At 55.1% G+C, this 24,849-nt stretch overlaps 3 protein-coding genes across 19 annotated transcripts; 1 reads left to right on the top strand and 2 right to left on the bottom strand.

The window, feature by feature from the left end:
• Positions 1 to 83: 83 nt before the first annotated feature.
• LOC147209511 (SLAM family member 5) lies at positions 84 to 6,534 on the bottom strand. 6 transcript variants are annotated; one of them, XM_086105541.1, is made up of 9 exons: positions 6,394 to 6,534; positions 3,925 to 4,048; positions 3,431 to 3,490; positions 3,134 to 3,334; positions 2,676 to 2,786; positions 1,933 to 2,199; positions 1,750 to 1,857; positions 1,201 to 1,272; positions 84 to 1,043 (listed from the first exon to the last, which is right to left on the bottom strand). In XM_086105541.1, exons 2-9 carry the CDS (start codon positions 3,947 to 3,949, stop codon positions 997 to 999), a joined length of 891 nt encoding a protein of 296 aa, XP_085961667.1. In that variant the 5' UTR covers positions 3,950 to 4,048; positions 6,394 to 6,534; the 3' UTR covers positions 84 to 996. The 6 variants fall into 6 exon arrangements, 5 of the variants coding, with proteins under 5 accessions (XP_085961667.1, XP_085961664.1, XP_085961665.1 ...); XM_086105538.1 differs by having other exon boundaries at positions 3,134 to 3,490; XM_086105539.1 differs by having other exon boundaries at positions 3,431 to 4,048; positions 6,394 to 6,423.
• arhgef11 (Rho guanine nucleotide exchange factor (GEF) 11) lies at positions 6,345 to 21,345 on the bottom strand. 12 transcript variants are annotated; one of them, XM_086105526.1, is made up of 39 exons: positions 20,202 to 21,341; positions 19,753 to 19,767; positions 19,549 to 19,640; positions 19,375 to 19,479; positions 18,298 to 18,347; positions 18,150 to 18,207; positions 17,883 to 18,061; positions 17,010 to 17,081; positions 16,826 to 16,933; positions 16,711 to 16,759; positions 16,581 to 16,618; positions 16,419 to 16,511; positions 16,148 to 16,222; positions 15,171 to 15,275; positions 15,006 to 15,104; positions 14,815 to 14,897; positions 14,452 to 14,727; positions 14,312 to 14,335; positions 14,122 to 14,248; positions 13,962 to 14,055; positions 13,836 to 13,865; positions 13,037 to 13,136; positions 12,791 to 12,964; positions 12,550 to 12,710; positions 12,154 to 12,294; positions 12,000 to 12,076; positions 11,204 to 11,329; positions 11,009 to 11,126; positions 10,783 to 10,931; positions 10,560 to 10,635; positions 9,739 to 9,894; positions 9,585 to 9,666; positions 9,375 to 9,416; positions 9,180 to 9,235; positions 9,019 to 9,114; positions 8,660 to 8,785; positions 8,376 to 8,548; positions 7,619 to 7,706; positions 6,345 to 7,516 (listed from the first exon to the last, which is right to left on the bottom strand). In XM_086105526.1, exons 1-39 carry the CDS (start codon positions 20,234 to 20,236, stop codon positions 7,467 to 7,469), a joined length of 3,798 nt encoding a protein of 1,265 aa, XP_085961652.1. In that variant the 5' UTR covers positions 20,237 to 21,341; the 3' UTR covers positions 6,345 to 7,466. The 12 variants fall into 12 exon arrangements, with proteins under 12 accessions (XP_085961652.1, XP_085961653.1, XP_085961655.1 ...); XM_086105527.1 differs by having other exon boundaries at positions 14,452 to 14,574; positions 14,631 to 14,727; positions 14,815 to 14,857; positions 16,711 to 16,933; positions 20,202 to 21,340; XM_086105529.1 differs by having other exon boundaries at positions 14,452 to 14,574; positions 14,631 to 14,727; positions 14,815 to 14,857; ... (1 more) ...; positions 16,711 to 16,933; positions 20,202 to 21,339.
• Positions 21,346 to 21,530: 185 nt separating this feature from the next.
• Positions 21,531 to 24,805, top strand: LOC147209509 (myeloid-associated differentiation marker homolog). The gene is made up of 2 exons (XM_086105546.1): positions 21,531 to 21,650; positions 23,674 to 24,805. The coding sequence occupies exon 2, from the start codon at positions 23,757 to 23,759 to the stop codon at positions 24,606 to 24,608; it is 852 nt and encodes a 283-aa protein (XP_085961672.1). The 5' UTR covers positions 21,531 to 21,650; positions 23,674 to 23,756; the 3' UTR covers positions 24,609 to 24,805.
• The last annotated feature ends 44 nt before the right edge of the window (positions 24,806 to 24,849 follow it).

The raw sequence follows: 24,849 nt of genomic DNA, 5'->3' as shown, positions 1-24,849 counted from the left end.
TTTGTTTGACCAAGCATTTCAATGCGCATCTGTCACGTTTGCGAGGTGGTGGTGGATCCCAAAAAGCAGGCAGGAGAGAGGAGCAGGGTGTATTTGAAGAAGTGTATTGATAAAACACAGAAAACTAAATCCTAAGCAAACAAAGTCCAAAGTAGCAAACAAAAATCATGACTGAAGATAAAACACAACAGCAACCAAAACATGACTGAAACAAACCTGATTGCAGCAAACATGACAGTAGCCAAGAGCAAACAATGACCCGACCATGAGTGGTCGGGCTGGGAGTCCTTTTAAAGCCCTAATTACTTAATGACCAACAGGTGTGCAGCTGCAGGGGGAGCCCTACAGTGCCACCTGTTGGTGCCAAACCGAATCGTGACAGCATCAAGCGGACGCGGACATTTGTTCCTCGTGGGTCGAGCCGGGCCCCGAAGCCCTGCGAGCGAATAGCGGCGGTCGGCCGTCTTCAACGGCGAAGCCGTCTTCAAGTTTGTCCGTGCGCGTTGCGTCCATTCATGCCGTCCACAACTACGAGACAGCGGTGCGGCTATTCCTCCTGCCTTAGCACGGCTACGTTCAGTCTCATCATACCGCAGGTGTCCAAACGGCGGCCCGCAAAAAGGATATCATACTAAAAATGACATTTGACAAGGTGTACTTCTCTTTCTTTTGTTTTGTTTGTCCGCAGCCAAACAGCAATTTCTGGGTTCAAAGGCAAAGGCCTAAAAGAAAGAACCCCCTCATGCCACAAAAAAATTAATAATAATAATAATAATAATAAAAATACAGATGGCTAAAAGGTCTACTCAAGTTCACCTTCCCCCCACTGATCTCCAAGACAGGACAGCCATTGTCACGCTGGGGTGCCGTGTGAACAGTTTGGATTTGAACTCAGTCCATTTCGGGAGCAGGCAAATGCGGTGGTGGGAAAGGTGAAGCGCTGCCGATACTTTCCCGATGCGATGTTGTCCAACAAGGACAAAAGTCATCCGACATCTATCCGTCGTCTTCTTTTTTTGCTTGCCTCCCATCTTCTTGATCCGCTGAGAAAACGGCAAGCACATTCATAATTGGCGCGTTGGAAATCAATCATGCTTTCCAGGTGCGTAAAATGGGCGGGAGTACAGGTGGTTTCGTGGCTTTCTCATTGTACGTAGGTCCAGAAAACGCAGGGAAAAGCCTGAAAGCCAAAAGTTTTACCTTGTCGGCGCCCGGGTGGAGGATGACGGTGGCGTCGGCCGGCCGCGATGTCGGGGCTTCCTTTTTCTACACCTGTTACGACGAGATTGCGGACATCAGGGCTGGCCACCCACATTTCGCCCAATGACAATAAAGGCCACGTTCTGATTGCGATTCTGGACAAAGAACGCAACAACTGTGCGCTGTTCCCCAAACGACACGTGTACACGACTCACTCCGGGAAAAAGCACGGCCGCAAATCCAAACCGGGTCGATTCGACGCGCTCCTTCCGAGCGAGCCGCGCACTTGACGACAGACGCTACGCTCTCCTCGCCTGTGAAGGGACTCGCTCCCCCGCCACCACCGGTCCATACGTCGTTTTGATGGCAAAGTCGCCCCGGCCTCCGAGAGGCGTGTACAAAGGGGAGTTGGAGTGGATGGGACCCTCTATCCGCGGGCCCCTTTGGTTGGAGGTATAATCATCCCGTCGTTTATTGTGGATTTCGCCGGTAATCGGCGGCTCACGTTACACCCGACGCTAACCGCGAGCCGCACGTGTTGGCGCTCACCTGTCAAGCCCGCGAGCGCGACGCTCACCAGAAGTCCGCCGCTAACAATTCCCGCCAAGACGAAAAGGCTGTTCCGGGGTCGGGGCCGCGGCTCGGTCGCCGTCACGCCTGGCACACAAGGGGCGGCGGAGCTCGCTCAAGACGGGAAGCCGTCGGCCGTATGGATCGGGGGGGGGGCCTTACACGCGACGCAGACGCTGTCCGAGACGTTCTCCGCTTTGCGGCTGGAGGTACACGTGAAGCGGGCGATGTCGCGGGAGGCCAGGGACGCCAGAAGAACTCCGCCCTTGCCGGTGGGGTCGGCCATGGCGTAGGCAGTTGCAAGCGGGGGTTCGAGCGTCCAAGAGAGGTTGGCGTCCGAGTCCGGGGACGAACAGTTGAGCCCCACCCAGCAGCCGCCGTCCAAATGCACGGAAAAGAGCGTCCGTATGCTCGGTATCTGGAGGTGTCCTGACAAGGGACAACATACCGCCGTGAGCTCACTGCGAGGTACGCTAACGATTTGGTGTGCTCGTTAGCTGCGTGCTAACTAGTCTAAGCTTATAGCAAGGAACATTTTATGTTTGAGCATCATATTCTTTCACGTAAATGACATTCTGTCGTTGAATAATTGCTTCGACATGTTTTTATGTCGATAGCTTCTGATGGGCCGTTGAAGGAAGGGAAAGCAGGAAGCGATTGAGTTGCCGAGAAGAGCGTCTTCTCCGTCATCCTTGCGGGGCGGACGCCCCTTCAATAAAGCTCCTTTTGTCCTTTCGTAAAGGAGAGCCAAGAACCACCAACACCTCAACTTACACTAGCTAGATGCTAAATGGCTCACGAACTAGCTCACCGGCTCGGTACGACTCACACCAATAGAATTGCGAATTAGCAGTAGGCTAGCGAGCTCAGCGCACTCGATGTTAGCTCATCGCTCGGCCACTTACTCCTCACCACCAGCGTCACCACTCTTTCCACGCTGCGCTTCTCCGTGTCCACGAGCTCCACGCTGAAGTCCACGGCGTCCTGCCGGCTCACGTTGCGGATGGTCAGGTCGCCTGATGATCATCGCAGATTTCGCATTTGTCATTCGAAGTTTGTTTCATTGCTTTTTAAATTCAGTTACTTTTAGTTTTTAGAACAACTTCTATATTTCAACTTTATATGATTTATATATTTGAAAAATGCTTTGTTTTATTCCTTTTCCCGACTTGTTTTCGTTCGTTTCAATATCGGTTGGAGCTTTTTTTTTTTTAAATATGGAATCTTTTTGGAGTGCAAGATCACCAAGTATTGGGTGAGAATGTAAAGTACAATTTTCACACAACTGGTCTCTCGCTCCAGAAGTACAGTTATACACACACACACACACACAGTCAGTATTTTCAAGGCTGCCGGCGCTGACCCGATGAAGCGTTGAGAGTGAGTCGTCCTCTGAAGAGGTAGAAGCGCTCCGTGTTTATCTTGCCGCCATGAAAGGTGGCGATCCAAGTCTGGTTGGAGAACACGTACCACTTGATGGAGGCCAGCTCCCGGGACGGGTCGCCGCCGGAAGACAATGTGACCGCCTCACCCTGGTAGGCCACCTGCTGTGAAGGAGGAAGCACTGCAAGCACATTTGCCCGCGCGCCGTCACGTAACGTGACGGAAGGCTGCGCGGACGTGACGTTCGCTCGCGTAGCGTAAGAGAGGCTGCACTCACTGCTGGCGGTCGCCTCAAACCAGGACCCGAGCAAAACCAACACGGCAGCCGCGGAGAGCTCTGTCGGGATGACGACGCAGATTTGTTTCTTTTTCTGGCACGCTTTTTGTGTTCGGTCGCATCGCACAAAATGTAGTGCGTCGCCACATAGCGCAGCGGCACGGCGCAACATTTGGTCACACGGCCACCAAGCATCACAGTCGGTTTCATCACACTCTGAATAACAGCAAGAGCCACTTCATGGAGCACGTCGGTGACTTTCCCCTCATGAGATCAGAAAAGGGCGCGTCCGATAGTCTGGCTGTAAATATGCAAATCAGTGGACATCAATTGTTGTCTCAGTGCGACAAAAAAAAAATCTTCCCCACTCATCCACCGAGCTTGACGCCATGTCACACGAGGTCACATGTCACACGAGGTCACAGAACAGCACAAAGCTTCACATTTGGCCACGAGACGCCGCGGAGCATCACCTGGCGTTTGGTCCTCCTTACCTCTGACGACCACCGCTGGGGGCATGATGGCGAGGGAACGCCGCGACGAAGTGCTCCGGGGCTCTTTTCACTTCCTGCTCGGTCCGCATGATAGTCACTCGCAGTTTCAGGAAGTGATAAATGGCTGAAATGACACACATTTTGGGGGAGGAATGATTGCCAGGAAAGGCGGGCTACGCACAGCGGCTAAAAAGCCTTGAGAGCGAGAACGCCACAGCCCATTTTATGAGCGGTGGGTGTCAAACATACAACCCGCGGGCCCCCCGATGAGTTTGCTCAGGTCCGCGGGATCATTTCAAAAATGCATCAAAAGCACAGAATAAATATTTTGAATAAGATGCAATTCATAGATTATCCGCTAGGGGCACACTGTTTTCTCCTTCGTTTGTAAAGCGGAGGCAGGGGTTAAAATGGGATTTTCTATGCACATGTAAATGGTTTGAAATTTCCTTTCTTTCGTTTCATCTTAAAATGCATGACGATATTTTTCCATACCATATGAACCCAACTCAACTCCAGTGTATTTCTCCAGCACTTGCAAACAGCCATCGCTGCCCACCAAGTGCCGTACGTGGAGCAACTAACATATACAACACGGTCGAGCAATAACTCTGTCACAAAGACGGTCGAGAGCACCAAACCTAAAGATAGAAAGAAGCACGCATTAATGCAACAAAAATAAATCTTCACTATTCAAATGTATATCATTGATATCAATGAATTCACAATCATTTCAACCATGACTTCACACGATGTATGACTATCCAATTTCCGACATCCAATCGCTGACCTCGCGGCCGCCGCCGTCGGCCCGCCCCGCAAAGCGTCGAGTCGAGCCGAGTGTGCGCAATCTCATTCCCTCCTTGCCCGCAGCCGAGCGACGGCCCCGGCGAGGCGGAACCTCCGCTGGATGGCGTGGCAAACCGGCTCTCGAAGCGACCTCAAATGGAGTTCCGACGATCCGATGTCGGAACGACAAACGGAAGGAAGACGCGCGCGTGCGCGCAGCGCCCGAGTGTACGTTTTTGCCACTTGGGACCTCAAAAATTGCTCGGCGTTCGACAGACATCCACAACCATGGACGAGCGAGACACAATGGAAGAAAAGAAAACGAAAACAAGCAATTTATCGTCCCAGTTCCAATGAGGCCATCTTCCCATTCGTCAAGTGCTTTCACGATAAACAAGCATATCGTCGCTGCCCTGTGGAAAATACACGGGACCATTTTGGGCATTTCGAAAACGTTTGGCGATGTTGCGGCGCGCGGGCTCAAATGGCTTCCTATCAAGCCGTTGATGTGTCGGCCCGGAGCCAGACCCTACGCCTTCTCCCGGAGATCAGGGGCGCGCCGAGGCGTTCCGCCTCTTCCCGGGCGTCAGCTGAGGGATCCAGTGGGCCGACACAAAAAGCGAAGAGATGATCCTTAGTCAATACTTCAGGGGACACACCAGAAGTTTCTAAGAGCTTGAAGCCGAGATCGTTCAAAGTCCAAATACAGACTAAGTCCAGAGGCCGAGGTGCAGGCTGGTCACAAACGAGTTTATTCAATCAAAACCCGGAGAGGTACAGATGTGCACATCGGAAAACTCTGAATTCTCCCGGGAATACACACAGGTTTTATAGCGATATGAGGGGCAACCCCTCTCATTTCATTGGTTAATTTCTACGATCGTTTGTCAACTTAATGGTGTCATACTGTGTTGTGTAATTCTGATTGGCTGTGGCTTTCTTCGTTAGCTAAATTTTAATGGTACCTATAATTGCTTCACAACCTGGTTTATGGATTATAATGGTATCACAGCTGTTCTGTTTATAAAAAAATATAATAGGGGCCCCTACTGGGCTTTTGTGTGATTGCTTGTGGATGTAACCATATTCGTATGCGTGGCTACCTAGCGATGATTTTTGCTGAGCAGACAACGGACATTTTTGCTCATCTTAACAATGACCATTTCGGGGCAGCTACCTTGCTTCGCAAAAATGACCACATTCCATTGTAGAGCAGTTACCTTGTATAGCTATAGCAACCATACTCATCTCCCGCTCGCTACGTTGGAACGTACAAGGTTTGTATTCTTTACCTCAAACATACACCACTTGACATACCACAATGCACACGCACTTCAGTACTCTCTTTGCTGCGCAGGTCAAGCCGTTGATGAAGTGATATAGAAAAGCATTGAGTGTATTTGTCCGAATGAGACATAATAGAGGAGATCGAAGGTAGGTAGCTAACATGCTTCATTAATATACAATTAGCTTCTTGGTTCCACATTTGTTTGACATATTCATTTCTCTGTTTGACAACCGTATGCCCGTTTTTCTCTATCTACTATGATTAACTAACGTGGTTTAACACAATATTAATATAAAACAGACACTACACCGTCGCTACCGCCCCCGGTAAAAAAGAACTTGCAGCATTTGTGTGATTTTAATGTCGCAGACACAAGAAACATGACAACTTACAAGAAGTAGAATGACTTTGTGCGACACCTGGAAAAGGACAACGCTACGCTCGAGCGCCCGCATGCGGCCTTGGAGGTAGGAACAGCGACACACTCTGTACGTTTCGACTTTGCTAGCGTCCGTCCGCCAGGGAGGGAAATGCGGCAGCGTAGTTGTTCTTTGCCATTCCACAACACAACGAGCAAACAAAAAGAATTTTTTTGCGTAGGCGGGGGGCTTAATTAGCACCGCTCACTTCCCGCTATGTTTGGTCGGTAGTGGGCGTGGCCCAAGTCTCAAACTTTTGAGTCCTTCTCGCACGAAATGCTGACGCCTTGGAAACTGGACCGTCACGTGTACCCCAAAATGCCACAGGAATGGGAGAAAAGTGGCGTACTTTAAAAAAAAAAAAGTGGTCATCTCATGAGAGTAAATGCATTTTTACTAAGTGTCATGAGATCAGTGTCCAGATTGAGACCAGGAATCATAAAATGAAACTTCATCTGCCATCTCACTGAAAAAGACGCCCCCTCTTGGTAGGGAGGAGCACGGAAGCGACGTGTCGCCATACCAGGAGAAGAAGAAAAAAAAAAGGCGCATGATGTGATCAATGTCACGCAATAACGCGATCGGTTTGACTTTTGAAATCAAGAAAGCAATGATTTGCTTCTCCAAAGGTATTTCACATTGTTGCTCATCCGCTTACTCTGATTTGAAAGACATCAAAACGACTCCAGAATCAAACTTGGCATGTTTGAAGGTGCTAATGTCAAATTAAGCACACCGTTGGATTTGTCTGTTTTTTTTTCCTGCCGTGGCAGCAATTTGCTTCTGTCAGGAGGAACGAAGGGTTTCAGATGTGGATTTCACAAGCGCGGCGTCCCCTGTGTGTCAAGTAGGTATGCACTTTTTTTAACGCCACCAACTTGTTGCCCGCTGACCGATGGGGGTCCGGAGAACCACTGGCCTAAGACATGCTAAACACAGTCAATCGGTTAACGGTGGGAAGAAAAGAAAAAGGGGGTTGGGGGGGGTGCGTTGTGGCTAAAGTGCTGGGTGACTGGAGGTTGCCCGTGGGGTGCTTCCAGTGGCTCTCACAGTCCAGTGGTTTGAATCCTGGGCTGGGCCGGACTTGCTTCCTTGCCTGTGAATGGATAAAAAAAAATAAAGAATTGATTTTTTTTTTTTGGAAGTACGTTTGGGAGGAAGGGCGGATGTGAAAAGCCGGCGGTGTTTGGACGCTCACCGTCCGCCCAGCCACGGTCTTCCTCCTCTTGAGGGGCCGACGGCTCTCGCAGCGACGTCAGCAGTTTGCGATGCTCGCCCTCCATGTCCTGCAAAGGGAGGACGCCGCGTCACTCACTCAACATGGACCCCAAGAAGCGACAGTTGTCAGTTTTCATCCGTCGATTTGCGCCGCAGTCGTATTGAGTCATTTGTGTGGCCTCCGGGGCTTTTCCTCTCACGAACGGAGAGGTTCGGTCCAGTCGTGCGAGTTGAGGGCGGCCGTTCAGTCGAAGGTGACTTTGTTATGCCATGGTGACGTCGAGTGGCAAATGGTTGTTTGCGCCTCGGCCACCAGGGGGCGGTGCGACAGGTTCCGGCTTTCATTCGCAGGCCATCCGCTGATGAGACGGGAGGACCCTTGCAAGGAAGCCGCAGTCATGTTGGCCACGTTTGCCAGAACGCCAAGAACAGCGGAGGCGCCATTGGTGCTGAAACGTGCGTTGTTTTCAAGGCTCATCGGTGCCGTTCCCATGCCAGCTTGCGATGCACTTTGGCATTCGAGTCCGCGTTGTGCCAACAGGCTCAGGTAAGGAAGTCACGTGGTTTGGCAGACCCGTCTTTGCTTTGTCAACTTCAACCGGGAAGGGAAAGAAACAGCTGGAGGCAAGCGCACGTGGCCTCACTTCTATGTTACACTTGGTCGCAAAGTTTAGAGCAAAAAAAAGTTGGGAGCCTGGGGGGGGGGACATCTGACAAAAGGGCCCCCGCGAACTGACCTTGAGCTGACGCAGCTTGCTCGTCAGGTTCTCCACGGTGCGGAAGACCCCCTCCACATTGTTGACCACGTGCCACGGCGCCTCCTCTTCCCGGCGCTCCGACGGGTCCCGCCCGCGATCCGTCACTTCATCGGTCGGGTCGGTGGCGCTCTCGCCCAAGTGGAAGACGTTTCCTGTCCGCCGCAGAAAGCCACCAATCGGTTGGCATCGGTGCGCGCCCGGCCCCACGACCCAGAGTCCGAAGAAAAGAGAGGAGAAAAAAAAAATGGTAGGTAGCGGCTTACCTTCCGGTGGGGTCTGAGCGCCGCCGTGCAGCGCCGCCTCCCTTGGATGGCCCGGGCTTTCATCGGGCGAGCCTTGCAAGACGTCCTCGCGCGCGACGGCAAGGAGGAGTCGACGCAGCGTTTCCACTGGCGGGAAAGAAAAAGCCGGCGTGACCCAAGCGAGTCGGGGGTCTCTGACCCGATGCCCAAAAATCCCATTTCCTGCTTGTCTCATTTATTTGCATCCTTGACCACCAAGCGAGAGTCCGCTTTTTTTCATCTCGCCCTCCACCTATCAAAGACAATCTTCCAGCGAACGCTAAAAGGAATCAAATGTCAGCATTTTCAAATCAAATCGAGCCAAAGTTTTTGTTCTTTACCGTCCCGCAGCGCCGCCTGGGCCACACCGGCGGCGCGCGCCGAATGGCGCGGCGGCCCTCCGGCTCGCTCGCGGTCCTGCGTCCTCACATCGTTTTCTGGAGGGAGTTGAGTCAAGCGGGCGCCGCGGCTTGAAATAGGCAAGGGGCGGAGCGGCGCGTACCTGCGCGGGCGGCGTCGGCAGCTCGGACCGGGGACGCGCCGCCAAGACCGGGGGAGCTGGGAAAGCAACATTTTCAGATGAAATTGCGTGACGGCGCACTCGAAGCCGCCACTCGCAAATTTTCAATGACGTTCCACCTCGGCGGTGCCGGATAAAGCGGACGTCGAAGCGGGACGCGGACGGGTCGCTACTTACGCCGCGGCAGAAGCGGCGGTCTTTTCCAGAAAGTCCTTCCAGCTGAAACACAAACGCGCGTCAATGCACGCGCTCTTTTTCTTGGAACACCTTTTGCCTGACGCCAATTTGGGGTGGAACGACGCCGCCGGGCAACGGACGGCGGCGTGCGAGCGAGGCTGGCCGCCGTGACTTTGGGACCTCAAAGTGGGCCCGCTTTGAAGAGCTCACGTGTTTTTCTCTGACGCGGTCCCCGCCACCAGCTCGTAGATGTGCGTTTCTTTGGTGCTGATGACGTAGAGCGCTTTGTTGTCTGCGTGGGAGGGGGGAAGGAGGAGCGGCGTCAGGCGGCGCGGCGTCAGGCGGCGCGGCGTCAGGAGCTCACCTGTGGCGACCGGGCGCACCAGCAGCGAGTCCAGGCGGAGCAGCGGGCTGTCGCCGCCGGCGCCCGGCCAGCGGGACGGGTGGCGCAGCGACAGGCGCTCGTCGGGGCCGCGCTGCAGCAGCAGCAGGCAGTCGGACAGCAGCAGCGCCTGGATGTCTGGTGGCGGCGGGCGACATTATTGGCCGGTGGAGCGGCCGCTCTTCGGGGCCGCAGATACCTGCGCGCGGGGCTCAATGGCGACGACCTCTTACATCACCCGATCAAACGCCTTTTGCGCCGTGCGTTTTTTCACTGATTTTACGGCGGCTATAGATGTAGATGTAGCTCCACGTAAAATGCGTCGTGGGTAATATTAGGGTGTTGCTAGCAATATCCATCCATTTATTTGCTGACTCCATTTGGATGCTCCGATGATTTTCTGCAGTCTGGCATTTTGCGCAGATGCTTCCCTTTCCCCTTCTCCTTCTTCAGGTCATTTTTTTCCGCGGAATGCGAAACTCATTTAGCCGTGCGAATGACACGGGACGGCTACTCTGTACCAATTTTCACATTGTGGTTGAGCAAACGAGTTGCAGCACTAACTGGAGTGAGTTCACCACAACAATTTGAAAGAGAGAGAGAAAAAAAATCGCCTTGATCGCATCCAAAGCGCTCGCTGGATGGGTGCGGAAAAATGCGGGCCTGAAAGCTAAAACGCACCCATCTCTCGGATTGCTCAAATCTCTTTTCCCCGCCGAGGGCCAACATTTCCTGGTCAATTCGGCTCCCTTTTCAGCACCGGGAGATGGCGCCGGCGGAGGTGCGGGTTGCTCTCTACTGACCCAACTGCTTGTCCTTGCTGACTTTCCAGACCAGCGGGCCCTCGTGGATCATCTTCTTGGTGCTCAGGTCCAGACCCTGCCGGCAAACCCGCAAGCCAAACATTCACGCGTTAGCGCCGACTTGAGGGCAAACAATTGCTTCCGTATTCATTTTCTGGACGTTGGAAGTCAGGGTTGCCAATGAAACGAATGTCATTGGTTCCAGCCAATGACACGCCGTTACCTTGAACTGCGGCGCCACGTCCAGTCTGCGTTGGTACTTGCTCAGGTGGTGGTGGTGTTCCGTCTCCCTGACCGCCTCATTGACCGCTTGCAAGATTCCACGGCAACGGGCCTGAGCCCGCCGTAGGGCGGGAAGGTCAGACGAGGACACTTGGTAGGGAAGGGGGCGGGGGGGATAGTTAAAAACAAAAAAGGCGCGCGTGCGATCTGCGATCCCGAGCGCTCACCCTCGGTGTGCTTGATGATGTTGTCCAGAAGAAGCGGGTACTTGGTCAACCTCTGCATTTCGGACACCAGCAGGTCCAGAAGCTGCAGGCGGCGACAGCGGCGACTGGCCTCGCACTCCTGCGCCGGGCCGGCGTGGTCAAAGCAAAGCGCGGCCGCCATCGCCGGCCGCCACGCGCGCGCGCGCCGTACGCTACCTGCACCACGTGGGCGAAGCGAGGCTCTTTGCGCTGTTTGCTCTTGATCAGCTCCAGCGCCCGAGACTGCCGCCTGCACAACCGCGACGTCTGCCGCTCAAACTCCTCGCCGGCGGCGCCATCGAACTGGACGTCGGCACGAGTGCAGTCCACACACACACACACACGCGCACACACACACACACACACACACACACACACACACACACACACACACACACACACACACACACACACACACACACACGCGCGCATACCGCATGTGAGTTTGGGAGGGGTCTTGGAATTCAGTTTTGGAGCAAGTTTGTTGTTTTGTTTTCCCACGTTTGCCCAAAGTTTTGGATCCCTTTTAGTGAAGTTGACTGAATCAAGTCCAACTCTCACGTGACTATTTGCCCTTCCTTCTTCCGTGCGGGCGTTTTAAGATCAAGCCCCCCCCCCCAAAGCTCACGTGAGGGACATTTCTGCTGGAATTGCAGTTTGATTTGATTTCATAACGGTTAGTTTTGGTGACCTCCCCAGAACTAAAGTAGCGGCTCCAAAGCGCAGCGCTTCGCGGCTGCCAGCCTATTTTGCCGCTCTTTGCAAAATCCCGCAGGAGGGCCAGCAGCTGACGGCCGGCGGCCCGCGACGCCAACGTTCAAGCCCTTGGAAACTCCCATTCACAAAAGTGGCGATTGCTATTTGTCGAGGTTGCCATACACGGCTCTCTCGTGTGTTTGTTTGTTTTTTTCATGTCTCCCGGTGATGGTGAAAGTGCGGATTGAATTCCGTTGCTCCGCGCAAGTCCGCTCACCCTCGCCAACATGACATCGCCGATGTCTTGAACGATACCGGACTCTCGCCGCTTCCTCATGGCCTCGCACAGACTGGCTGCGGGAGGGGGGGGGGGATAGCGACACATTAAAGCTGGCGGCTCGCGCGCTACACCGGCGGGCGGGCGGACGCACCGTGCAGCTCGTAGACCTGCGGCAGGTTGGGAAAGATGCAGGCCAGCTCGTCGGCGCTCAGCACGGCTCTCATCTTCTGGAAGAAGACCTGGTCCAGGACTCGGAGCGTGCGCAGGTGCGACGCCTCGGTTGTGAAGAGCTCTGCCGACGACAAAAGCCACGATGACAACACAACCGTCACCCTTGACGGTAGGGCTGACTTTACTTGTTTGGGGTTTTTTTGGGGGGGTTTTCCGCCTCAATCTTGCGATTCCACAAGCGATTGGCGTGCTCGTGTTGACCGTACGGAGGTTGGGAAAGGCTGCGCCGGACACAAACCGCCAGCGGCATCGAAAGATTTTTGCGGCCACGGCCGCGCCTCGTTCTTTCCGCGGCAAAGAGCGCTCTGACTCGCACCGTAGATGACGGCCTGGCGCTCCGCCTCCCTGGGGCCCAGCGCGGCCAAGAGCCGCGGCGGCAGCGTCTCCTGCCAGCGGGGAGCCTCGCGCGCCTCCTCCTCCTCCTCCTCGAGGGCGTCGGTGTCCGGCGGCAGGGTCGGCGGCGGCGACTCCGTGCTCCTGCGTGCGCGCATTCGACTGATGTCATCGCTTGCCCCCGGGCCACCGACAAACCGGCGAGGGACGGCGGCGAGCGTCACCCGCGGATGGAGCCGGCGCCGCGCCGGGATCCGAAGCCCGGCCTTTCCCTCTCCATGTCCACGTCGCTGCGCGAGCGGGGAACGGAGCGGCCGCACGAAGCTGCGCCGCGCCGCCGCCCTTCCCCCTGAGCCTTCAAAGACTCGCTGCGCGCCAGCCGCAGCGAGGCACCGGGGCTGCAAGCGCACGACACGGATCACCGGCGTCACTGAGCCGCCGCCTCCCGCCCCCGGCGGCGCGCCTCCCACCTGTCGGCGCCGTCTTCCGACAAGGCCGTCTGTGGGTCGCCGCCGTCCTCCGGGTGGCTCTCGAACCGCTCGATGATGTTCCTGACGCTTCCTGGACGCACTGCGCACACGCGGGCAGAAAGGCGGACGCGCACAAAGCTGCGGTTGCTCGGCAAGTGGGATGAAGGCCAACGAAAGGACCCGGACCCAAAAAGCAGACCAACCCCAGAGCGCAAAACGCGGGGGCGGAGCGCAAGCGCGGACAGAGAGGTGCTTGAAAAGCGCAAGCGGCGTTCCCGAATGAGTCGCTGCGGATTTGGTTTCCACAAATGGCACCAAGACGCCTTGGGAACTTTGTGCTTCCGAGTGGCAAGTACGTACGGGGTTGCCGAGATCGACGGGCCGAGCTACACGGACTCATTTTGAATGCTTAAAATTGGGGGGCAGGGCACATGGATTTTGTTTTTAGGCCGAATCAAATTCCGATTGGCCAACAAAGTGATTTCATTTGAAAATCTCCATCAAGATATGAATGACAAGTGAGCGTTTTCCAATACTTTGCCCGTAACTTTCCACCAGAGAGAAAACTCGGCAATGTTCATTTTCAAAACATCGGCGGAGACCTTTTTTTTCTATTCCTGGAAATTGACGCAAATGAATGCTTGGGGAACAAATAGTTTCAATGCTCGTTTGGGATCATGTCGCTGCCAGCCCGCCACCCCACGTTGGACTTTTTTTCGCTCATTTGAACGCAAGAGATTTCATTTTTGAGCCGTACGGGAAGGAGGACGGGTAGTGAGGACGAGAGGGCAAAAAGTACCTGGGGCGGGCGACGACGGGACGTGGAAAGCTAGCGAAGCAAAAAGAAGCCAACACGTTGAGAAAATGAAATCCGAATCATCCGCAAGAGTCGTGAATCGATCCGTCGGCGGACTCGTGCGCCTACCGGACTGAGATGCGCCGCGAGGTTTGCCCATGTACTTCAGGATGGGATTCCTCTTTTTGTCCTCGGCCTCTTTGTCCTTCTTGGCGCCGCCGGGCTGAGGAGACGGCATCGGGCGTGAAGCGGAGGCAGCGGCGCGCTGCGCGCCGGCGGCGCTCGTTACCTTTTTGGCCTTGAGAAAGGTCGGCCACTTTTCCTTGTCGGTGCTCAAAGCGGGGAAGGCCTTGGAGTCCCGCGGCTTGACGCCGGCATGTCGGAGGTAAAGAAGCACGGCCGACGCCAGCGGGGAGCTGGGCAGAGGGGGGGCCGTGAGCACAAGCGAGAGTCGGCTGGGACTTTGCCGCCCCGTTTACCTTCTGTCCTCTTCCCGCTTGCACCTGCGGCAAAGGCGGATGATGAGGAGCCTTTCGAGTGGGTTATGGGGGGGGGGGGGGGGGGGGGGGAAATCGGGGCGAAAAAGAAAAAGTCAGGGATGAGCCTGGGGTGCACTCACAGGATCTCCCAGAGCGCCGCGACCTGCTTTTCCACCACCTGACGCTCCTTCATGGGGTCCCCGTCCAGCAGCAGCAGGTCGCCTTGGCCGAAGAGCGCTCCCAGGCCCATCGTTTGCTTGTTCCTGTGCCCCCAGCACGGGTTAAGGCGGGCGCCTAAGCAGAAGTGTGCCTGACGTACCTGTAGTCCAGGAGTTGGTCCTGGACGTGGGGCAGCACCCGCCGTTGCAGCTCCGACAGCGGCCCGCGGACATCCTCCTGGGCGTGGAAGCGCCTCTCTGTTCGGGGAGAAAAGGCACTCATGCGCCGCCGCCACGCAAGACAACAGGACAGCCTCGCCCTGCCTCGCCTCGCCTCCTCCCTACCGATGTCTGCGAGGTCGTCTTCTGCTACTTGGAGCTTCAAGGGCTGAAATGTCATCAAAGGCAGCCTTGAGCGCTGACCGCCACTGATCGTTTTGATTGAGTCAAATGTGTCAGGAGGACGGGGGGGGCACAGCACGTATTTCGTAAACGGCCCTCGCGGCGACAGTCGGCAAGACGGCGGCCGTACGTACGGCGTCCGGATGGAGGAAATGGGAGCAGATGTGCGCCGCCAGGGAGCGGGCGTCTTTGGCTGCGGCGCTCAGGTAGGCCTCCGCCGACAGGTAGAAAAGCTGCCGCGCGCAAAGAAAACGTCAGCGCGCCGCGCGGAGGCCGAAACCTCGCGGAGGGCGGCTGACCAGCGGGTTGGGGTCCAGAAGCTGCGTGAAGACGTATCTCAGGAAGACGGTCATGTGGGCGGGCCGCGACTTGAGCAGCTCCATGTCCTGGAAGGGGCCGTCCATCTGCGCGGGAGGGAGGTTGGGGCGTCGGTGGCGGCAAGGCGGTTGTACACATTGACAAGCGATCCCCAACACTCGGAGCCCTGGACTTTCCAAGGTTCCGCTGCATTTCATGTTTGCGTACGTTTGGGGACACTTGGAGACCCGTGCCGTGAACTTTTGCATTGTTCTGAAAAGACGACTCCATCTTTGCTTGCGAATGAGTGAGCGGGCCCCTTTCCTCGCCAGTCGCGCAACACCCGCGTCACCAGCTCTCTTGGAACATTTGGCAGCCGTGCAAAACCAAGGGAATGACTCTTGTCAACGATTCCATCTCGATTTGCAAATCACTGCCTTCCTTCTTCATGCTTCACCCCGGGCGCCAAGTTCGTTGGAGTTTTATGGGTTGCGCCTCGTTTCCCGATGTCTCTCGATCACGTCTTGCCAACGAGGAAACGGAACCCGACAAATCTAGACTTGCGGCAACAATGAAAGAAAGAACGCAGGTAACCAAATCCAAATCCTCCGACAAGACGACGAGGCACGCCCGGACGAGGCAGGAGTGGCCGGAGGGAGCCGATCCGACAAGCGAGGCGGGGGGCGCGCGACAACGAGTGGAGATGAAAAACCTAACGACCTGACAGGACATACCAACGCACACCAAACACCAAAACGTCCATTTTTCAAGACGAGTCTCGTGAGCATTGGCAACTGGACAGTGGCAAGTTGGACCAGGAAAAGGGCAGCGTTAGGCCCCCTTTCAACTGGGAGGTCCCAGTTGCCAAGAACCCCGTCGCTCAAAAACGACAACCGCGGAGACACAAATGCCAAAACGTCACTGACAAGAAGAAATGATGCGACTGGAGTCCCCGCGACGGGAGCAGAGAAAGGCTCACCTCATCGAAGGCGTAAGCGTCCTCGTCATCCTCGGGCCCGATGATGTGAGCCCCGCCGCTCTGCCAACACACGCGCTTGACGGTTCACACAGACGGACATGCACGATGATGACGCAGCTCAAGCTTTCCACTTGACGAGTACATCACAATCATTTCTCGGATGGAGGAGGGACAAACGCCCGGAGGCTGAGAAAGCCTCTCCTCGAGATTGCGACTCGATGCGGACGTCGCTGACAGAGGACGCCGACGGCAAACGGCAGGAAGCGCTCACCCAATCCGAGGAGGGCCGCGTGGCGGGGCTCTGCCGTCGCTCTTGAAGGCTCCGGAAGGAAAGCGAGGGGGACGAGCGGGGACTCTCAAAGGCCTGGGAGGGACGGCGAGGGACACCATCACAAAGGCGGCGCGGCGCGAGGCGGCAAGGCGGCCGGCCTACCTCCGCGTCGCCCTCGCTCGAGTTGGCCGCCGAGTGTCCTGCCGGAGGGAAGGAGAAGAGGAAGACCCCGCGGGGCTTTGAGCAGCGGTGACTACACCTGGACGCGGTTGCCCCACACCACCACACCAACCTTCGACCCCCGCGACGGCGCCGGCAAGGCTTTGCGACCGCGTCCGCCCCTGGGGGGCGCAAGAGGGCGAAACATTTGGCGGGAGAAGGGCGGCGGCCGTCGACGGCGGCCTCACCGCGTCCGGCAGCAGCTTGAGGCGCACTTGATGAGCTCGCCTCTTGGCGCTTTCGATTCGCTCTTCCAGAGACGGCGACGGCCTCCGCCCCCGCTCCTCCATTAAGGCCTGTAAAGCACAGCCAAGGGACTGAGGCCGGACCCGCCGAGACGGGCGGCATCGCCGCGCGCGCGCCTTTCCTTACCTGCAGCTCCATTTGTTCCTGGTGCAGCATCTTCCTGAGAATCCGAGAGGCGTGCTTCTGCACCTCCGAGTCCTAAAACACAGCAGTTATCCAAACGCAGCATTCGAGTTCATGGCGACTCCCAAAATGAAACATTTTCTTGAACCAAATCAAAGCAACGAATGAAAGCCCATCGCGACCCCCTCTCACACCTCCAAAAGTAAGCGTAGAGCAGCAGCAAGTCATTTCACACGTGAGCTTTCAGAGCTCATTTGAAATGATTTCGCTCTTCTTGCACATCTGTACAAAAGAGTTGGAGTTTGCTTTCTCACACAAAACTAAGTGAAGGCATTTTGCTTTTCATCTTGCACTCAACCATCACTCCATATCTTAAAAAAAACTACCGCTATAGCTCGTTCATCTTGCCGACTCGGTTAAATGAGGTTGAAGGTTTCGTTTTTCCTTACAATGTTCTTTTCTTTTCTGGTGAAGGAAAAAAAACCTCTTGACGCGGCTGACGGTTTCGGCTGTCGCTTCAGCCTTCGTCCGAGCCGCCACCGCTTCCTTGGGACGCGTCTGAAAAAACAGCTGACCGGGTCGGGGAACCTCGAAAAGAAAAGAAGGCTCCCCGACTCGCTCGAAGCTGCGCTCCGACTCCGATGAAAGCTGAAGCAACAACCGAAACCAGCTAAGAGGTTTTCTCTTTACCCCAATAAGAACAATAAATCAAGACCGTTGTCTGGGGAAAAAAAGAAACCTCAAGATGAATCCGACTAAAAACGGATACCAAAAGGAAGAGAAACTCAATTAAAACAAAGCATTTGCCAGAACTAAATCATGAGTGTGCGGCTCCAATCCAAAGTGTCAGTTTGAGGACGCGAGCGCCCCGCTAACCCAGAGTGGTTTGGGTCCGGTGATTCTCTGGGAGGGGCTGCCGCTCGGTCCCGACGGCGAAGGCGGCGCGGGTGCGGTCTCCCCGGCGGGAAGCGGTCTCCGAGCCGGGGCGGGATCGGCGGGCGAGGGTGACGGCGAAGGGGGCGGTCCTTGGAGCGTGAGCGCGACGTAGGTTCCGGCTACGTCACCACGGAGACAACGCACATCAATTGGCGAAAACACAGTTTTGCCCCCCCCCCCCCCCCTTTTCAAATTCAGTGCACTGACATTTGATGAGCTTAACCACCTCCTGATGGGACATGGAGGACACGAGCGACCCGTTCACCTGGAGGGGGACACGCAGGAAGAAAGCGCTGACGAAGCTCTCGCCTTTGGCCGCGTGCCCCGAGAGAGAGGGGGGGGGGGGGGCGCCCACCTTTATGATTCGGTCTCCTTCCCGGACTCCGGCCTTGACGGCAGCGCCACCTGCGGGGACCGAGGAGAGGCGGGGGATCAGAGAGACGCTGACTCAGTAGCGGCTGAGCTACGTGGGACTCGGGCACGGAACGCAAATACTTGGCGACTGCACTCAAGGCGAATTTGCGCCATTGAGTCTTCCTCAATGGCACTACTATATGGCTTTTTTTTTTTTGGAAGGCCGTCTTCCCATGTACTTTACGACGAGCAATAAATTCATCCGTGCTCGACTAAAGTCGGATGGCGACAAGAATGCAAACATATGGGTGGCTTCACCGCGTCAACTTTTCATGTTGTGTTCACATCTGCACTACACTTCTTAACTCATTCAATGCCAAGGACGTCTTTTCATGAGGTTTTTATTCTTACGAATGCAGGCATGTGGTCCCAGGTACTTCTTTCTGTATTTTAAGTCTTTTTTTTCCCCCACCCGGTAAGGTCAAGGAGGAGCTGAAAATGGTTGGCACTGAATGAGTCGAGCATCGAATTGATGGAGATCAGCGGTGTCAATCAAAGTCATTTTTCGAGGTTCGGTTTCCGTCATGACCGTGAACCGAAACCAACGTACGACCGCCACATATTCCTTATGTGGCCATTTTCAACCTCAATTTTTCCCCTCCACAAACTGATGAATGACCACTTCTGAAATCAGAGGCCGGTGTGCTCAAGTATGAAGGCGTTTGTTTGTTTGTTTGTTTGAAAAGGGCAAGCGGGAACAACAGGGAAAAAAAAAAGCTTCTCAACATTTGGAAAAGTGAAGACAATTTGCAATGCGAGCAAGAAACACGAAGTGATGCACGTCGTTTTTTACTTGGGCCGACCACATAAAATGATACGGCGGCCCGGATCTGGCTGCCCTGCCTTGCGTTTCACACCCGTGATCGATATCAAGAAGTACAAAGATCAAACATAGGTACGCGTTAAAAAAAAAAAAGAAAAAGGAATGCGGCGGCCCCTCTCCCAACTGCGGCTAAATTGCACCCGCGGCCGTTTGAAAATTGCACGCCGTACTTTGCACAGGACGGGTATGACGCACCTGCTCGCACATTCTGAACCAGCTTCACCCGCTCTCCGCACACGGTGAAGCCGAAACCCAGCTGGTCCTTCTGCACCACCACGCATCGCTGGACCAGGCCGGCGCCTGGCAGAGGGATAACGTCGACGTCAAGCTGACCGCGGGACACGGGACCCCCGTTTCAAGCGCACTCACCGGCGGCCTCGCCGGGGACGTCGCACAGCGAGTCCCACCGCTGACCGGCCGACGGCTCGCGTACCGAGTCCCCGACGGTCAGACTGCTGAGCCTGCGTTAGCAAGGAGACGGGTTAGGATGAGGGACACTCGTCGAGAAAGGACGCCGTCGGGCGGGGAGGACGGCAGAGGGCGAGAGAAGGCGCGACCGGCCGACCGACTCACCAGGCGGCCAAGGGGCTGAAAGCGTGAGGAGGCGGGAAGCGGAACAAAGGCAAAGACAGAAGAAGACGTTGAGACGCCGCAATGCGCTGAACGCCAACTTGCATTTGAGGCTCTCTGCGGCTACTCAAGTGAAACGTTTGTTTCGACAAAGCTCTAACAGGAGACAAGTCAGTCACCGAATTGACGCTTGAGGATCACCTCGGGAGCCGTGAACCTGCATTTGTAACTTAAATACTGACAATGTGCCTGAAGTGCATCCTTCACTTTCCTTCCTCTGATAAGTTGGCCTTTCCCAAACAAGCTCTGTTCTTGGTTTTGTTTTCCATCAGATTTTTAGCCTACGGTGATCGAGAACCTCTGATGGAGGCAGTTCAGACCGGCAGGACGCTAAATTGTGTCATCATCATCTTGGCGTAAACGCGTCTGGTTCAATGTGTCATCCACATTACCTGTCGAGGGCGGAGGTTGGCTGGCGGAGATTCATGTCTTCGGTCAGTGAGCTGCCGCTACCGCCGTCCTCGTGGCGACCATGCTCCCGCCTGCTCAAGTGACCGTTTCTTACTCGGCTTCACAACAACGACCTCTCCAACCTGCTCATTTTCCTTTCGGCATTCTTGTGAGGATGCTCACTCAAAGCCCTAATCGTTAAAAGCGTTTGCGTGCGTCCGCATCTGTCACGAAAGACGGGCGCAGAGCGTCGCTTTGACTTGGAAGGTGTCCGAGGAAAGGCTTGCTAGCAAGTTTAGCTTGAGTAGCGCACTGCGGACCACTGAATTGCTCTGAAAAATATTTTACTTACTGCCAAGAACGTATTTTTGTTCATCTATCTACACCGGTGACGCACAGTGACGGGCAAAACAATTAAACGCGCTTCCGCTAGGGGCGCAATTTCGCGCAGTTTATATTTGGTGCTGTGCCATTATTATTATTTTTTTTTTACTACTCTAATATATTCGCCTCGTCTAAAGGGAACGGGGGCACACTGCAGCGTACAAACGGGGTGGGCGTCTACTGCCGTCTGGCAGGTCAACCGGCACGGGCCGTCGCGACTGCGCTCACTCATTTACATACAAACGTAACCAAGTGAAGGGGCCGTTTTATCGAGGGCTCTACTGAACTACGGCATTCGCGTCTCGCTCGGTGTGAAGCTAACGTTAGCCGACGTGAAAGCCGCGGCCGTCCGCAGCGCCTCATTCTCGGCTTTCGGGTAAGCTGAGAAGGCGGCGCACCTGTCGAAGGTTACGAAAAACGTGCTGTGTGGGGGGAGAAAGTGTGAAGCCGCCGCACTAAAGGTGCTTCGTGAAGGAGGAGAAGACAGCCGGTGTCTCCGCCGCTGCTGCGATTCCACACGAGAGGTTAAAGGTGCATCGACGCTAGCCGGCAGGCAGCCATCCAAGCCGAAGTCCACCCCGGACCACACATCAAAAACAACAACAAGGCGCGTGGCAGAAAGACACGCGCCCAGCAGTCGCGCTCCGCGCCGTACCAGCACGTGCGCTCACACACGAAACAAAAACCTCATCAATAACAGACGGCGAGCGAAAGAGCGTGTTGTTTAGTGGCTGAGCTTTCGGGGCATTCTCGGCCATGCACTTCCGCCTCCCGCTTGACCGCAGCTCGGCTGCGTGAGCGCCCCCTGCGGGAACTGTGTCTCGTTTCCGCGCGCGGTGTAACGCGCAAAAAGCAAAAAGATGCCGAACCGGAAGTTTCAAAAACAAATACAAAAGGGTTTTCGCCGTGTGCCAAGTCTTACTTCTTCCACGAGTGTTCAAGAACCGACTGCGCTCGTTTTGACCAAACATGGTCTGGCGGGGCGTCGGGGCAGGATGGGGGCGGGGGCGTGCGTGCCAGAAGCAGACTGAGGAACTTCAAACCGTCGACATCAGCAGAGAATCGAGGTAAGCTGCATCTCGGGCTTCTTTTCGCCTTCTGCTGCTTCGTTGTTTCTCTGTCACGCACACGTGCTAGTTTTTGCGTAGTCTCGACACTTCTCGTCATCCATCAGCTAATCGCATCGACTTCCCCCCTACGTACGTGCTCAGGAAGGGCGTGGGGGGTCGGGGGGGGCAGTAAAGTGAGGTGGATTCTCAAGACGATCTTGCTTTGAAGCGGCAGAGTACAAAAGGAAAAAAACTATCGAGGAGTACGAAACAAAATAAGCCGTTTAAAGCATTTTATGTGGTCTGTGGAAAAAGTGAAAAACTATGCAGTGGAAATGTCATAAAATGTTGGTAATTATTAGAGTCCCCCCCATAGAACATAACGGGAAGCACGCAAGACAAGAACTGTTTCAGCTCGCACTTTATGTTGAAACAAATGCAGTGCAGCTCGCTTTCTGAATATCAGACTCTCCATACAGGGGCGGTTCTGGATCAATTTCACTGAGGGGGCCGGGCTGGGGCCAGGGGTTTTGATGGGGGGGGGGCAGATTCAACCCAGGGCTAAAAAGACAGATTCGAAATCTTATTTGACTTTTTATTTCTTCAGACTTTGAAATTGTAGTCATAACATTACAGTGATGAGAAAAAAACAGTATTAGGAGGGCTAAAATGTCTGCAAGTGTAACAATACGTCTGTTGAGAATATTCAAGCCAGGGGATGATATGGTACCAGCCTGCCGGGGACGAAAATTGCAAATACACTGAAGCTAGATGTTTTACATGCATATAATCATCCAAATTTTAAAAGGCAATGTCTTATATATTGATCCTGTTAAATAAAAATTAAAATAAAAAGGGAGACTAAAAAAGTTACACACACACACACGCATGCACACACACACACACACACACACACACACACGGGCGCACACACACGAACACGCGCACGCGCACACACACACACTCACACACACACGCAAATAGCACTCGTGTCGTGGTAATTTCCTTCTCTGCGGACTGCTTCTCATTTTCCCGCTCATTTTTAAGTGGCGCAGCGCACTAAAGGGTCCGACTAGAATGTTAAATCACGCACTTTAGTTCCACCTTTCGCATCGGCGACTCGGCACGACTGCGTAATCTGCGCTCGGAGGGGGGGCCACCGGGGGGGGCCAGAATCGGTGCTACAGGGGCACTGGCCCCCGTTGCCCCCCCCCCCAGAACCGCCACTGTCTCCATAATCCAATTTCCAGCGTGTTCCTACACGTATTTATGACGCTGAACTAAAAACTCGATCTTTCCTTGTTTCCCCCCTCCGTTTTTATCGCTCTTTTCATTTTTAAGTTTGACCTCCAAAAGCTTGCTCAATACGTAGTTGACCATGCATCGTCATTTGTCGTAAAGACGCTTCGCAAAGAACATCCAGTAATGCTGAACCTAACCATTCCAAAATAATACAAAATCTATGATGGAAACGGAGTACAGTATTGGCATCGGGCCGACGCCAGTCTGAGTTCAACGCATCGAGTCTCTCGCGAAGGCTGATGAGACCAGTTACTGGCGCCCTCTGGTGGCCGTTCAAATCTCAGGAAGGAAGTGGCATCTGAGCGACTTTCTCGCTCCATTTCGCAGACCTGCTTTCATAGAATGTTGTTATTCAGTCCAATCACGAGGTCTATGTTTCCTGTTGAATGCAGTTCAGGCAACTTTTTTTTTCTTGGACTCCACAGAGTTCACCTTGCGCGGCGAGCCACAGCCAAGAATAAAGCAGGTGTGCAAACTTTGCCCTCCACCGTGGCTGAGCCCCGGTTCAAAACGAGGCGTCCAATCCAGTTCGTTGATTCGCTGTCACGTCTTCTTTGCGCTCAACGTCACCTTTTGGCGGCGCAAGTCCGTCTTCGTTCAATGTGGGAGACGATGTTTTTTTGCCATCATTTTAAAACGGCCAGAAACACAAGTCATTCAATCGCCGGCGGCCGGTGGCACCGGAAGGTTTTCTTTCAAAAGAAGACCACGTGTTCATTTGGCCGTCTCGTTTGCTCAGGAATGCGCTTGACGAGACCGTGAGCAGACCGCATCGCCGTTCCGATCGAGCCACCCCCCCCCCCCCCCCCGTGACGTCCCATCATGCCCTTGGTGATCTGGTCCCGGCTGCTGAGCGTGCGCGTCGCCGCCCTGCTGTTCAGCTGCGTGGCGTTCAGCGTGGCAGCACACGGCGCCCGGCTGCCGCACGGCGGCATGGCCGCCTGGTGCATCTTCTGCTGGGCCTTCAGCTTCGCGGCCACCGCCGTGGTGGTGCTGGTGGAGCTGCTGGGCCTGCAGGCGCGCGTGTTGGTGTCCTGGTCCAACTTCCCCGTGACGGCGGCGTGCTACGCCGCCCTCCTCTGCCTCTCCGCCTCCGTCATCTTCCCGCTCTACTTCCTGAGGGAGCGCGGCGGCGGTTATGACGGGGAGGCGCGCGACCACCGAGTGGCCTCCACCGTCTTCTCCTGCCTGGCGACGCTGGCTTACGCGGCGGAGGTGAGCCTGACGCGGGCGCGGCCCGGCGAGGTGGCAGGCTACATGGCCACGGCGCCGGGCTTGCTGAAGGTGTGCCAGACTTTTGTGGCCTGCGTCATCTTCATCCTGGTCAGCGAGCCCGCGGCGTACGAGCGCCACACGGCGCTGCGGTGGTGCATGGCCGTCTACTGCATCTGCTTTATCCTCTCCATGGGCGTGGTGGTGATGTGCGTGGGCGAGTGCACCGGCTGGCTGCCCGTGCCCTTCCCCCGCTTCCTGACGGCCTGCGGCCTCCTGGCGGCCCTCATGTACCTGACGGCGACCGTGGTCTGGCCCGTCTTCCAGTTCTCCGAGCGCTACGGGGCCAGAGGTCGCGCCGAGTCGCGCCTGATCACCGTGGCGGTGCTCACCGGCCTCAACTTCCTGCTGTACCTCGCCGACGTGGCGCACACGGCCAGACTCATCTTCGTCAGCGGCTGACGCGGCGCTGAAACGCCGGGCGTCGCATTTTGACGACTTTTTGTTTTTGTTTTTTCTTTTAACCGAGAGACACAAATGAACTTTGCTCGATTGGTTCGCCAGGACGATTTTAAGAAATATCGAGTATCTGGTGGAGGCTGCCAACTTGTGACTTCTTTTTGTACTAAACATTAAAGTTTGCTTTTTTGGGGTGTGAATGCTGCCGTGGGGCTCCTTGCAAGCAAACAAAAAGTATGAAGTT

This window comes from Hippocampus guttulatus, chromosome 2 (assembly GCF_054856545.1).
Source record: "Hippocampus guttulatus isolate MCC_2025c chromosome 2, RoL_Hgut_1.0, whole genome shotgun sequence".
Taxonomy (NCBI): Eukaryota; Metazoa; Chordata; class Actinopteri; order Syngnathiformes; family Syngnathidae; genus Hippocampus; species Hippocampus guttulatus.
Note: the sequence above shows the minus strand (reverse complement) of the source record. Positions and strands in the feature narration are given on the sequence as shown.

What these genes read in the sequence shown, in the direction of transcription:
- arhgef11 (XM_086105521.1), bottom strand. Translation starts at nt 20,236, where the DNA reads ATGAATCTCCGCCAGCCAACCTCCGCCCTCGACAG. An exon ending in AAGCGGGAAGAGGACAGAAG is followed by an intron (nt 14,249 to 14,311) that starts GTAAACGGGGCG and finishes CCCTCTGCCCAG; the next exon opens with CTCCCCGCTGGCGTCGGCCG. An exon ending in GCGCCAGGCCGTCATCTACG is followed by an intron (nt 12,295 to 12,549) that starts GTGCGAGTCAGA and finishes TGTCGTCGGCAG; the next exon opens with AGCTCTTCACAACCGAGGCG.
- LOC147209511 (XM_086105536.1), bottom strand. Translation starts at nt 3,602, where the DNA reads ATGTTGCGCCGTGCCGCTGCGCTATGTGGCGACGCACTACATTTTGTG. An exon ending in GGACAGCGTCTGCGTCGCGT is followed by an intron (nt 1,858 to 1,932) that starts GTAAGGCCCCCC and finishes CTTGTGTGCCAG; the next exon opens with GCGTGACGGCGACCGAGCCG. An exon ending in TCCACCCGGGCGCCGACAAG is followed by an intron (nt 1,044 to 1,200) that starts GTAAAACTTTTG and finishes CCGTTTTCTCAG; the next exon opens with CGGATCAAGAAGATGGGAGG.
- LOC147209509 (XM_086105546.1), top strand. Translation starts at nt 23,757, where the DNA reads ATGCCCTTGGTGATCTGGTCCCGGCTGCTGAGCGTGCGCGTCGCCGCC.